Raw genomic sequence first — 14669 nt, 5'->3', positions numbered from 1 at the left:
GACAAGCATGGAGCACTGCAGTGTGTCCCTGGGGCTCCCCGGGAGCAGGACGGCCAGGGGGCTGCTGCCGTGGGAACGAACTCCTGATGCCCGGCCCGCCCGCGGGGAAAGGCTCCCGTTTCAGAACACTTCAGAAACGTCCACGTCACAGAGGACGAAGGAGGCTGTGGAAATGCTCCAGACCAAGGGAGGCTGCAGAGTGTGATCATCAGAAGCAGCGTCTGGCCCTGCACTGGAGTGGAGAGCACTGCTGTGAAGGGCGTTAAAGGCTCACGGATGGAAATCACGGGCTCTGGGCGGCGGGTTAAAGAAGCGAATCACCGCAGTTCAGGAAGCTGGTGACTGTGCTGTGGACAATTAAGAGACTATCCCCAGTCCTGGGAAATACACACCAAAGAATTCAGGGGTAAAGGGCCAGGACGCCTGAAACTTACACTCGGGGGGTTCGCACATTTACCCTCGTGTGTGTGTGTGTGTGTGTGTGTGTGTGTGTGTGTGCACGCGTGCGCGTGTAGACAGCGGGACAGCAAGTGAGAGCGACCACTGAGTGTTCGCGCAAGTTAAAAGGGAATGGGGCAAAACATTGAAAATACGTTGAGTCTGAGTAACGGTTTATATGGTTGTTCTTTGCTCTGTTTTTCTGAAGAGGTTTCATGGATCCCATCAGGCTGGACTGGAAGGAAATTCAGATGGAGCCAACGGGGTGGCGCCCCAGGAATGGATTAGGCAGACAGAGGTCCCACCCCGTGGTCAGACCCACACCCTCTCTAGGAATGTCAGTTCTTATCTCCCGAGCATCTCAGTCATCTGGGGACCACAGAATCAAGGAAACTGCCTCAAAATGTTTTACTAATGTTTTGTTTTGTTTAGGAGCTTGAGTTGCTTTTTCTGAAGTCTTTGTAACTTGAGATAATCAGATGCCTGGTTTCACAGCTGGATAAACCAGGCAAGCGTCACCCCTATCAGTTTTCGTATGCTTTAAAAACATAATATTGAAACTACTGATTTATACACATAGACACACAGGTCCATGTTCCCTTTAGTGATTTTACCTCTCATTGCTGCTTTCTTGTATCTAAAGCATGTGTCCAATTTAAGCCACTGTGACTTATTTTTAAAGGAAAAGCCAGTTGCAATTCACAGGGACAAAAAGCGGAAGGGCGGGGGAGGGGAGGGGGGAGAGAGCGTTTAATGGGGACAGAGGTCCAGTTTTGTAAGAGGGAAGGAATTCTGGAGACAGAGGGTGGTTGTGATGGTTATGTAACCATGTGAATGCACTTAATGCCACTGAATTTTACACTCAAGAATGATTAAGGTGGTAAATTTTGTGTTGTATGCATTTTACCACAATAAAAATGGGGGGAACAAAGATCTATTAAGGCTAAGAGGGACGAGAACTGCTTCTCTAAGCCAAGAATTGTTAAAAAAAAAAAAAGATTTTTGATATTTGTTTTAAAAAAAGGAAAAAAAAAAGAACCAGTTGAATATACTCTTCCCAAAACATCTGACCTTGCTAATATCTGGAATGGACTTTCAACCAAACATCCCCTTGGGAAGACCTGGAGTGGTATAGGTGGAGGGGCTGGCCTCCTCTGGGGGGGTCTCCTCCCCTCCCTGGTCGTGGGGAAGGCAGGACGTGCCCCCAGAGAGCAGCGCCTCCGTCCGCCTGCTGACACTCACCTTCTGAGGATCGCCCATCCTCTGAAATCTGCAGGTGCAACTCCCTGGACTTGGCATTCAACTCACTGTGGAAGGGAAAAGAGGCTTCACTATTAAAATGCTTTAGTATTTTTTTGAAATAGTGTTTTTCTTTCTGATTAAAGAAAGGAATGCAAATCATCATCAATGCAAACCACATCAATATTTAAGAAACCACAGAGACATAAAACCAAAACACAAAGACTATCTGCAACTTCACTATCCAGAAGTAGTTACTGTTAATGTTCAGTGACTAGTCTCCCAAGATTATCCAACAGATCTTTCTGGATGACGATGGAAATGTTTGTAGAGCTCCTGTCAAGTATGGTGGCCACTAGACACACATGGCTCTTGAGAACATGAAACGTGGCTAGTGCAAACTGAAGAAAACGGCTTTAATTTTAATTTTAATTAATTGAGATTTAAAGAGCTACATAAGGCTAGTAGTCACTGCAAAGTGTAGCCATATATAATTGTAATGAAAACAAACAGGACATAATACACCTCCCTCCTCCTTTGTAAGCTTTTTTTTTCACTTAAGATATCACTGGGATCTTCCCATGTCAATAACGACAGAGCAACATCCTTTTAACAGGCGCCTAGTATTCCACGATCTGGCCTTATGGAATTTTATTCAGCCAACTCCTCAATAACAGGCTGGTTGTTTCCAGTATTTCATAATTATAAACAAGCTGAAATAAACACCCTCAGATGTGTATCTTTGTACACACTATGTGGTTATTTCCTTAGGAAAAGAGCAATTGCCAGCCAAAAGGCACATGGATTTAAGAGATTTTCTTTTTTTATACCCATTGATGACTTCTAGAGTAATTATTTCAGTTTATAGTCCCACTGGCCATTCTCACTTATCTTGTTCTTTACCAACCTGTAAGGAGAAAGACAATCTCTTTTGTTTAAGTTTGCATTTCTTTAACTATTTCTGAGATTGAACTTCTTAGAAGTCTCTAGCTACCTACAGTTCTTGATTTTGTATTTCTAGTTCAGAAATGTTGTCCAGTTTTGTAAAAGAGTTCTCATATGTTCATTAATACTTTATAAAAGCTCTTTATAGTATACATGTGACATCTTCTTCCATTATTTCTTCTAGTTATTTATTAAGTACCAGAAAGTGATTGATTTCTATATTTTTACAGTCAGCTACTTTACTGAAATATTATTTGTATTAGTTTTTATACTATTATTATTTATTATTATTTTTATTATTATTATTTCTATCCTATATCCATTATTTCTAATAGTTTTAATTGATTTTCTTGAGTAGTCTAGATATGCAATAATATCATCTCCAAGTAATGATTCGTTTTGCCTCTTCCTTTCTAGTACTTGTATATTATTTCTTTTTCTTCTCTAATTGCATTAGCCAGTACTTCCAGAATGAAACAGTGAGTATCCTTCTCTTGACTTTAGTGGGACTGCTTCTAGTATGTATCAAGTATAGTTATTTTTAAAATCTTATTAAAGAAGTGACCATAAATCTTGTTCCAATTAAGTTTTAAAAATTAGAAATGGGTATTAAATGTTACTGAGTATCTTTTTGACATATATAGAGATAATAAGTTTGTCTTCTCCTTTGATCTAGTGACATGGTGGATTTCATTAATAGATCTCACATTGAACCATGCTTGCATTCCTGGTATGAACTCACTCAGTTTTGCTGTATTATTTTTCAAGGTGTTCCTGGATTCTATTTGATAATACATTAGAATTCCTACATCATAATTAATAAGTGGCCTACACTTCTCTTTTTCCATGCTCTTTGTCAGATTTTGGTATCAATTAGAAGTTTTCTTCCATTCTGCTCTGGATGATGTGTTTCTAAAGCAAGTGGGAGGCCCAACAACAAATCTCTCTTGTCACAACAGGGCATGTGGACCTAAATGAGGAGGGAATCAATACTAAGAGCTGCTTTCAAAAAGAAATCATGTCTGACTTAGAGCTACCTCAGATGTTTAATGTAATTCTTTAAAGAATGTTAAATTTTCTTCCTTCCTTCCTTTCTCTCTTTTGTTATGAACAGTGCTACAGAATAGTTTTAGAATTTGGCAGTCTTAAGCGGGTATGACTGTGAAAACCCAAGCCCCGGTAACGGGCCATACGCACAAGGTGAATTCTTCTTCCCAAGTGAGGGTGGTGGTATTTTTCGCGAGGGTGCTGGAGAACTTCTGAACAGGCTCGTTCAGCTGAACTACACACACGGGGTTAACGCTGCCTGCAACCAAACAGAGGGGCACCATGTTGGCTTTCATTTTTATATTCTAATTGCATTAAGACATTTTTGTGTATACAAGAAAGGCTAAACTAAATGTCTACGGCCTTGACTCACCCACTTCTGAGGGTCTAGTGTTCCTTTCACTTGCCATTTGCAAATTCTCAAAGCACTTCATCTGGGGTTACAGACTCTGTACTCACTGTGGATGTCCACAGCCCTGGGCTGACCCCAAGTACCCCTGCTCCCCCACTTAGTTCTGGCTGCGGGCCAGTGGCAGGGGACCCTACTACAGCACAGGTGTGGGCCCCACTCTGAACAAGACTAACTGCTTGCAAAAGAAAGGGAATCTGGTGTGATTGCTAAATTTGGGGATAAGCCACTCTCTCCACTGAAAGGCAGGGATCACACCACAGACCCAGTTGCTGGGAGCCACAGGAGGAAGTAAGGGCCATGGAGAACCCACAAGGCACGCCCTCCGCTCTGCCTCCACTGCAGACATCACTTCCACAGCCAGCCGGGCACCCTGCCCTCACCGGGGCAGCCCCGCCACCCACCTGAGGCACCAGGACGGCTCAGCAGTGAGGCTCGGATGTTCTTCACCAGCAGTTTGAGCTCGTGAGCCCTTGGAGGTTTGGGAGGGCAGGATTCCTGAGTAGATGAAGTGCGCTGTAGCTGCTGCAGAAACAAAGAGCGGTGACCCCTGGGGAAGACAGAGGACTGGAGAGGAGCCTGCCAGACTCCTGCTCCAGGGAGGGCATCTTCAGGAAAACCTGCCCTGAGAGCCTGGCCCCAGGTCTGCTCTGTAACAACCTTCCCTTCTTACAGGACTGGAGGGCAGTAGTCAGCCACGGGCACTTCCCTGCCTGGAAGCCTTTTACCTCCCAAGGAAAGCAACTGAAGGAGCAACACCTTCAGCCAGCGAGGGCTCCCCAGAATCTCGCTGTGGGTGGAGACTAGGAGCAAAGCTCGCCGGGGTCCACGCCTGACCCAGGCCACATGCTTAGGGAGAGCGGGACACCCTCTCCAGGCTGCAGGTATCCACTCCCAGCAGCACTAGGTGGGACACCAGCTCAAATGGCTACAGGACACAATAGGTGACTTCCCACCTGCAGGCAGACCCGCTGTCCATGTGGGGAATATCTAAGTGCCGCCTGGGTGCCTGTGCTAGGGAGGAAGCCAGAGTCCTCATCAGTCCTCAAATCGGCATCGAGGCATTTCCAACAGAGAGCCTCCCGAGCCCAGGGGACCCCACCCCAGACCAGCCTTTCCCAGACTAGCTTCCAGCTCCCACTTGTGCCCACGAGTGTTCTTTTAAAGGGGCTCCTTAGGGACAAACATTTGGGAAGCCTGGAGAGGCTTCTCAGAGACATCATGGGCTTCTGCACAGTAAGAGCCTTCCAGGGAGGGATCCTAAATGATCTGACCTCAGAATTCTTTCGGCAGGGAATGTTTACAGCCTCAAGCAACTGTAATGTGTTTTTGGTCACCGTCTAGAAAATACTGTTCTGAACCAGGGCCTTGCCAATTGTGAGCTGCAGGTGCTGGGAGGCCAAGAAGTAATCACAGAACTCCTTACGATCCAGGCCCACAGGCACTGGGGACAGGGCGAACCAAATGTCTGGGATGGAGATACCGTGTCTTTTCAATTGCGTCCATGTGATGGTTAATTTCACAGGCAACCTGATGGGACCACGGGGTGCCAAGGCATGTGGTCAAACATTGTTCTGGGCATGTCTGCCAGGATGTTTCTGCATGAGATTAACATTTAGATCCACAGACCGAGTAAAGCAGGCTGCCTTCCCTAATGTGGGTGGGCCTCGTCCAATCAGTTGAAGGGCTGACTTTCCCTGGAATAAGAGGGAGTCCCTCATGCCTGGCTGCCTTCCAGCTGGCATATCCATTTTTTCCTGCCTTTGGACTTGAATGGATACATCAGCTCTTCTGGGTCTCCCTGCTGACTCCCCCTGCAGCTCCTGGGACTTGTCAGCCTCTATAATCATGTAAGCCAATGCTTTATAATAAATTTCTTCATATACATATGACAAAATATGTATTTTACATATAATTGGCTCATGCAATTATAGAGGCTATTATTATACCACACACACACACACACACACACACACACACACACACCCACCCCCTACTGGCTCTGTTTCCCTAGAAAACCCTGACTGATATAATGTGTGTGCTATTTTGATACATAAACTACAGATTTATTTAAAAGCATCATTGAATTTATGATAGTCTTGGTCCTTTAATTTTCTGAATCCACATATTCTAAAAATAAGCCATTATTTTCTGAAGTTTCTCCAATTTTGACATTAAAAATTGACCACCATATTCACAACAACCAGGCACCTCTGACTTGAACTAAAAAACCACGAAGGAATTACTGAGAGAGAGCGAGCAGCTGAGAGCCTGCTCTCACCTCTGGGCAGCCTGGCCTGACCACCCCCCACCTCCACCTCTGGGGCCGAGCCCTGCCCAGCCGCCTGGCCCGGGAATCCTGTACCTCACTCTGCCTGTTGGCTTACTCAGCTGCTCCTGCCCCTGCGTCAGGAGGGTGAAGCCAGTTTTTTACATTCTTTCAATCCCCAATGCCCAGAACACATCATGGAGCACCATGATCCACTCATACTTTTTCAAAGGATCAAGGAGATTTTTGTCTCCAGACTCTACACACTCACAGCTGGTGATGCCGTAGTAAGAACCAGAGACTGACTCTGCATCAAAAATCCATATTAAAAGTTATAATTTCAAAATGACTTTACTAAAGACTATTGATAAAGATGATATTCCACCATGCCAAAAAAAAATACTGGAAATATGCACAAAAAATAACTTTAGGGACTGTAAAAGCATGTTTTGTATAATCATCCTAAAAAGATCTGCTCATAATTGGGAGAACTGACTCACCAGAAACAAAGGTTTTTAGAAGGATTGCAGTAAAGATGTGAGAGACCAAGCTCCGGGAGGCTGCCCGGGCCAAATGTCCTGGACACAAATTTAGCCCCAGAAGCAGCACCCCCATCAGGCGGCGGGTGGGGGCCTCAGGTGGGGAGGGAGGCCGGCGGCACGGGAAGGGGCCACACGGAGGAGACAGCCTCATGTCCACACACCCAGGGAGACAAGCTCCGAGAGGTGGCGCCTCTGGCAGCAGGACCAGATCACGAGGCGGTCCCCTGGCCAGGGCTAACATTCTGTGCATCCAGCGTGCTCATCTGCCTGCCTTGGGGCAACCTGTCACCTCAGTCCTGGACGGATAAGGTCCCAGACAGCAGGCTCTGAGTGGACAGTGAAAAGTCAGGTTTTGGTTCCTGGAAAGGAGAGGATCTGGGCTCATTAGGGTCGGACTACCTCTTTCTTCCCTCCCACGGGGCCTCGGAACCTGTGCCCTGAACTCGGAGCTTCGCCCCAGACCACGCTCATGACCCACCAGCAAGCGGTCGGGCAATATCGCTCTGCTGCGGTGGGTGGAGGGCGTGGGAAATGCGCACAGATTCCCCAAGGGACGCGGACCCCCCACACCCCACGTCCCTTGTGTGCAAAGCCCCCACACCCCAGGAACCGGTTTACCTGCACTTCCCTCACATCCGCAGGCTTGGTGCTCAGAACCACCGATGGGGAGGCGGCACTAACCAGGTGCTTCAAAATATCCTTGAGACTTTCAGCTACGGCCTCTGTCCCAACCGCCGGGTCCTGCGGAAAGAGCAGGCGGTCACCCAGTCATCTCACGACCAGGCGCCCGAGTGAAAGGGCTCCTCCGTGTCCCCGAGATGAAGCAAAGCCGGCGTCGCTGGGGCTCCGGGAGGTCCGGGAGGACACTCGTTGTTCTCTTTGCTGATCTCAGGGGTCAGTCATGCTCCTTATTTTAAAAAACGGTTATAAGTGAAACACGTGCAACATAGAAGCACGTTAACATTTCTGCGCTCACCCTATCCATCTTTTTCCCTAAACATACAGACAGATGTTTTTTTCTTTCTTGTGTAACATTTGATTTTTCTTTTAATTAAAAAGTCTTCAAGTAGATAGAAATGTCTGAGAAGAATGAAGGGAAGCTATGGAATAACAACAGAGAAGGACGACTTGCACTCGCAGACGTCAAGCTCCAAAAGCTGCAGTAACAGAGACCCCGCAGAAACGCATCCCCTCGCTCCAGAACGCCCGCCGCGCTGCTGTTCGTGACGGCCCCAGACTGGAAACTACCCCAGTATCCGGCAGCGTCTAACAGCGCCCCCGATGGAGGTGCAGTCACACATGTGGTACTGCAGGGCGACGAGCGCAAACGATACACGCGCACGTGCGACCACGGACGGATCTCACCGACACGACGCTGAGTGAGAGAAACACAGAAAAACACATGCACTTCACTGCGTGAGTCCTCCTTTTAAAGTAGCAAAACAGGCAGAACTCAGCTACGCCGTTTGTGGGCACAATTCTCAGATGACCCCCAGCGAGTCACGCCCTGCATAATCCCCTCATCCTGAGCGCAGGCGGCACCTGTGACTTGCTTCCAGCCAGCGGAATACGGCAAAAGTGATGCGATGTCAAAGGGTAGATTATATAGGACCCCCTCTTAGCACGCTGGAGCGAGAGGGTCTCCTCCTGGCCTCGAAGAAGCCAGCTTCCACGTGTGAGGGGCCACATGGCACAGAACCACAGGGCTCCTAGGAGCTGAGAGCAGCCCTGGCCCACAGCCAGCAAGGGACAGAGGATCTCAGTCGCACAGCCGTAAGGAACCGAGTTTTGCCAACAACTGCAGGAAACTGGAAGAGGATCTGGAGCTCCAAGAAGGACACTGTCAGGCCCAGACCTTGATGATAGCTTGGGAGACCCCAAGCAGGGGACCCAGTGAAGCCTGGATGGACTGACAGACACCATGAGGTCACTGTGCACTGGTTTACACTGCTAGGTTTGTGGGCATTACTTGCAAGCTTAGCTCACACACGGTAGTAGTCAGGGGCGTGGTTACCCTTAGCGGGGGCTGCAGGGAGTTAGTGGAACGGGCCAGGAGGGCCTCTGGGGAACTGACCCTGTTCTGTTGGTGAGCTGGGTGCTGAGTGCCCAGAAATGGTCAGTGTGTGAGAGCTTCAGTGAGCTGGATGCTTCCAACATGTGCACCTTTCTGCACATTTTACCTCAATTACATTTTTTAAACAAACAAGATCTATTTTTAAAAATCTCAATAAAAGCCTTGTTTAAATATTATAGCTTTTGTTTTGAACTCTTAGAAACTGAATCTGGCTGGATACTTGCTGATGAAATGTATCAAACTGCTGGCTGTGCTGGTGTCCACGCCATCATTCCGTGGGGTCCAGAGTGGCTGTGGAGCTGAGTGCTGACCCTGGCCATGACTCTGGCTCTGCCCCTGACGGCTCCAGGGCCCTCCCAGTCCCTTGTCACCTCTGGTGTAAATGTCCCCACTATGGGGATCGAGCCCATCCCCCCCCTGCTCAGAGGGACAGGACACTGACAGGACTTGACCTCTACCAGGACCACAGACCTACTGGAAATCTCCCAACTTGTGGGGGTGGACGTGACTTCATATATTGGTCTGTGGCACCCCAAGGGTGACTGGATGGTTGCAAACTGAGGCCAAATCTGCCACTTACTGTAAATCTGCTCTCTGCCAGGAACTCTGATAATAATCAAACCAGTTAATCCTTCATTACTGTCAGGATGCATCAGGCTCGATTCTGTGCACTTACCATATTAACTAGTTTAATCCTCGCAACCACCTTGAACATCTTCATCCCCATTTTACAGATGAGGAAACTGAGGCACAGAGAAATGAATTAGCATGTGTAGGGTCACACAGCTGATATGCGGCAGAGCCAAGAGTCAAATCTGGGCGTTAGGGTTCCAGGGTCTGCATCAGACCCGCTCTGCCGTCATCTTTCTCCTACTGTAGTAGGTTCTTTTCTTTTCCATTGATGCACAGTCAGTTTACAAGGTTGTGCTAACTTCCAGTGTGCAACAGGTTCTTGATATCTTGTTTTTAAACTGAGGTGAATTCACACAACACATATTTAAGCCTTCTGAGGTACGCGTTGCAGTGGTATTTAGCATATACACAGCATTGTACAACCACCACCTCAATCTAGTGCCGTATTTCCATCACCCTTACTCATCACAGTCACTCCCCCATTTCCCCGCCAACAGCCCCTGTCAACCACAATTCTGTTTTCCACCTGCGTGGGTTTTCCTATTCTTCATATTTCATAGAAATAGGATCATATGACATGTGGCTTCTTTCACTGAGCATGTGTTCGAGGCTCATTCATGTTCTAGTGTGTGTCAGTACTCCACTCCTTTTCATGGCTGAATAATATTCCATTGTGTGGGTGACATGTACTACATTTTGTTTATCTACTTTTATTCTTTTTACCCCCCACAATTTCTCCTCACTTCACAGAGGAGGGAACCAAGGGTGAACGATGAGTTTGGGGGGCACTCAGACGGCAGAGTTCATCACAACTTAGATCTGCAGAGCAGCTGACGTGGGAGCCTCCCTTGGCAGCTGTCCTCCTCCCCGACGCCGTCTCACCCTCCAGGGGTCCTGGAGGGCCAGCTGCTGACCCCACAGGACCCTGCTGCTAGGGGCTGACTTAATCCTACGGAATTGCCTCATTGAGAAAGTCGTGCTCCTCATTAACGTGAGGGGCATGTGGTTAGAGACACATACGGGGCGTGGTGGGGAGCAAGGTGCGAGGAGCGGACGTAGCCACTGGGTGGGTAAGAACAGGGGGACCAGGGCGGTTCTGCCAAAAGAAACCCAGGACAGATGAACAAAAACTAAAGAAATAAGCGAGCAGAGTGCAGGGATGCGTGGGGTGGAAGGCAGAGGGATGGAGACTGGAATTCTGAGTATGACCTCTGTAATTTTGACTTTTGAACCATGTTAATATTCTGCACATTCAGCAAAGATGGGGACAAACCTGAAACTGCACGAATGGAAGCAAATGCCTGCACCTGCTCACATGGACCACGTCAGGCTGGTAACATAGCCACACAGAGGAAAGCACTTAATTGGAGTAGTTTTTGAGCACAGAGCCCAGTCCCCCCTCGGTGGGACACATTCCAACAGGAAGACCAGTGGAGCAGCCCTGAACTTCAGTGGCTTTGGTGTCAGTAGCAGTGAGGGAGCAGTTTACAAAGCCGGTCCGTGTATACCGCCAGCTCGAAAAACCAACGCGATGTGGGAGAAAGGGGATGCACACGTGGGGGGAAGAAGAAAAGAAAACAAACAGTACAATCAACATCACCACCTCAGTCCACGACGGGCAGAGGGCCTAACCACGCACTTCTCCAAAGAAGACACACAGACGGCCAGCAGGCGAGTGAAACAATGCTCAGTGTCGCTAATGACCAGAGACATGCAAATCAAAGCTACGATGAGGTATCACCTCACACCAGTCAGAATGGCCATCATTCAAAAGCCCACAAACAATAAACGCTGGAGAGGCTGTGGAGAAAAGGGGACCCTCCTACTCTGTTGATAGGAATGTAGTTTGGTGCAGCCACTGTGGAAAACAGTATGGAGATTCCTCAAAAAACTAAAAATAGACTTACCATATGATCCAGCAATCCCACTCCTTGGCATATATTTGGAAGGAATTCTAACTCAGAAAGATGCATGCACCTAAATGTTCATTGCAGCACTATTTACAACAGCCAAGACATGAAAGCAACCTAAATGTCCACTGACAGATGACTGGATAAAGAAGCTGTGAAATATATATACACACATATTTATACAATGGAATACTACTCAGCCATAAAAAAGAATGAAATAATGCCACTTGCAGCAACATGGATGGACCTGGAGATCATCATTCTAAGTGAAGTAAGCCAGAAAGAGAAAGAAAAATACCATATGATATCATTTATATGTGGAATCTTTTTAAAGAAAAGGGACACAAATGAACTTATTTACAGAACAGAGACAGACTCACAGACACAAAACAAACCTATGGTTACAAGGAAGGAAGGGGGGTGGGAAAGGATAAACTGGGAGTTCAGGATTTGCAGATACTACTGTATATAAAATAGATAAACAACAAGGTCCTACTGTACAGCTCAGGGAACTACATTCAGTACCTTGTAATGGCCTATAACGAAAAAGAGTATGAAAAGGAATATATATACATGTATAAATAAATCGCTCTGCTGTACACCAGAAATAACACAACATTGTAAATCGACTACACATCAATTTAAAAAAAAAGATAATAAAATAAACCAGAGACTAGAGAAACAACATGTGTGCTTTGTATAACTAAACGGTCAGGCAATAATTTCAATTCGATATATGCAAGTGAAAAGAATCACCATTCAAATTTCTTAGTCTCGAAAAAAAACTGCATCTGCCCATATCTGTATGAAGGCATGAACGGTTAAAATATTTATGGACAAATTATTAAATTCGCATATTTCAGCTGTGTGATAGTTCTGGGGCCAAATAAGAGTCTGAAATAGAATAGAATTCAAGGAAATATCATAGAAGCCACTGCAAAGGAAGAACCTAAAAACCTCAGCCTTTGGGGTAAACGATGTCACGTGGCCTTGCCGGCAGCGGCACCCATGTGACTTGGCAGGCTCACTCCTGCTCCCAGTGTCCCTTCCTCAAACACCCAAGACCACGGGGAGCAGGGAGACCCCCTTCAGATTACAGAAGCAGCTCTGCAAAAGCCATGGAGAGAGAGCAGGCGGCGCCCTTGGGAGCCAGGGCTTGGGCTCAGCCTGAGCTGAAACTGAAGCGTCCCCACAGTAAAGGATGGCCAGGTGTGACAGGAGGTCAAGGAAAGCCCAGGTCCCATCACCATGATAGTTCTCAACCTCCGCTGCATGCTGATGCTTAGAAAATTCCCAGTCCAATGAGACCTGCCCGGGGGGCGGGGCAGCTTCCAAAAGCTGCCAGGTGACTGAGTGCAGGTGCAGTCCAGGTGAGAGCCTGGCCTTAAACCCATGGAAGTCCCTGTCCCCCCCCACACACACACACTCTGTCCCACCACTGCCCTGCCTGCTCCCGGGGATCACACATCACAGGTGCACCCGTCAGAGGTCCCATGTCCCAGAGCAGGCGGTCATCACGGGCACACAGCTGCACAGACACTCAGACTGACCTCCCTCGGGGCTTTGGGCTGGACCATCACCGCCATCTCTGGTGCACTGACGAAGGACCACTTGATCTGAATGTCCTCTCTCTTCTCTTGCATGTGGAGCTCCAGCTATTTCAGAGAGAGAGAGAGAGATTATCAGAGGCCTGCTCTCTCCACCGGAACCTCTCCGTGTCTGTGTGTGTTTCTTAGACACCTGTTTCTCCCCGCCCCCTGGCAGACTGTGTGCTTTCAAAATGGACAGGAGAGCCCCGAATCCCCTGGCCTGCCCCGCACCATGGACCCCACCCCGTCCCTGCCGGCGCCTTCCTCTGCCTCCACCTACCACTCAGGCAGGAACCTCAGGGTCAGGGCTGAGGGCCAGATGCCACAAAATCCCACAGCCTCTTACATGACGAACCCTCTGCTTTGCAGCTGTCTTCTGAGAGCATCACCAAGGTGGAGCAGAGACAGAGGGACAAACATAGGGGAGCTGGCATGCCCTGTTCAGCCCCAGACTCCTGTGGTCCCCGAGGGCTGGGGACACAGCACCCCAGCTCCTATACTCTCTTCCCTGGGCTGCTGGACAACTTCCAACTGGACTCTGATCCCTCCTAACGCCCCATCCAGCCCTACACACCTGTCATGACAATGACAGAGTAACATGCCCCCAGTGATGTCCGCACCTCTGTCCTTGGAACCTGTGAACCTGTCACCTTGCCTGGAAAAAGGGACTTTGAAGATGTGATTGGGGTGAGGACCTGGAGGTGGGGAGACAGTCCTGGGTTATCCCCGTGGGCCCCATGGAAGGATATGAGCCTTTAGAAGGAAGAGCCCACCAGGGAGATGTGACTTGCAGGTGGAGGGGGTCACCAGGACCCCAGGAGTGACGTTGCCCCTACTAGTTGGAAACCGCCCTCAGCTGACAGCCTGTAAGGAGTCGGGCCTCAGTCCTACAACCCTAAGGAGCTGAGTTCTGCCAACAGTGGGGGAGCAAGAAACAGATTCTCCCCCAGAGCTCCTGGAAAGGAAGGTGGCCCACCGGCCCTTGGTTTCAGCCTGTGCTGGACATCAGACCTCCAGAAACGTGTGCTCTTTTCAGCTAAGTTTGCGGAAGTTTTCTCCAGCGGCCAGAGCAGACTAACACACCTCCCTTCTTTCTTTGGCTGGAGACTCTTTCTAAAGCCCAAATCTCGACTCTTCACCCCCCCCACCCCTCCACCACCGCCCAGGAGAAGAGAAGGGGAAGACTGCTCCAGGCGTGATTTCTGGGTCCTCGGGACGCCCGACTCAGGCCCACAACCGGGTAAAGGAAACGACGCTGCACCTTGCCCTGTGGTTCCGGGCGACTCCAGCAGCGGGGCTCTTTGATTTCGCTGCCACCATCCCAAAGTCCCGCCCACCACGTGGGGGACAAGGGGCAGCTGCTGGTTTCTTTTTGCACCTTTTGTCTGGGAAACAACAGAAGAGGGGACTGCCTCCTGCCTGAAGCATCAATAATTTACCAGCCTCTAGCAGCCGCTTCTGCTTGGAGAGGTAATCCCCAGGATGCGTTTAACCGTGTTAAGAAACCAAAGATACAGTTGTGTTACCTGCGTCTGGGCTGCGTGAAACGGCACACAAACAGCATCTCAGAAATG

The 14669-nt window shown here is 48.5% G+C and overlaps 1 protein-coding gene across 3 annotated transcripts in view; it reads right to left on the bottom strand.

Annotated features, from left to right (window-relative positions):
- Positions 1 to 14669, bottom strand: part of C2CD2 (C2 calcium dependent domain containing 2) — a 54182-nt gene that overhangs the window by 17382 nt on the left and 22131 nt on the right. For 2 of the 3 annotated variants that reach the window (XM_032461282.1, XM_032461187.1), the window contains exons 4-8: positions 13057 to 13161; positions 7508 to 7630; positions 4483 to 4603; positions 3820 to 3928; positions 1681 to 1745 (exon numbers count right to left, since the gene is read on the bottom strand). In XM_032461282.1, the coding sequence (XP_032317173.1) occupies positions 1681 to 1745; positions 3820 to 3928; positions 4483 to 4603; positions 7508 to 7630; positions 13057 to 13161 (523 nt within the window). The remainder of the gene's footprint in view (positions 1 to 1680; positions 1746 to 3819; positions 3929 to 4482; positions 4604 to 7507; positions 7631 to 13056; positions 13162 to 14669) is intronic. The other variant, XM_032461225.1, reaches the window with a different exon arrangement.

Source organism: Camelus ferus, chromosome 1, assembly GCF_009834535.1.
Source record: "Camelus ferus isolate YT-003-E chromosome 1, BCGSAC_Cfer_1.0, whole genome shotgun sequence".
Classification (NCBI taxonomy): Eukaryota; Metazoa; Chordata; class Mammalia; order Artiodactyla; family Camelidae; genus Camelus; species Camelus ferus.
This window is presented reverse-complemented; position numbering and strand designations above follow the sequence as displayed.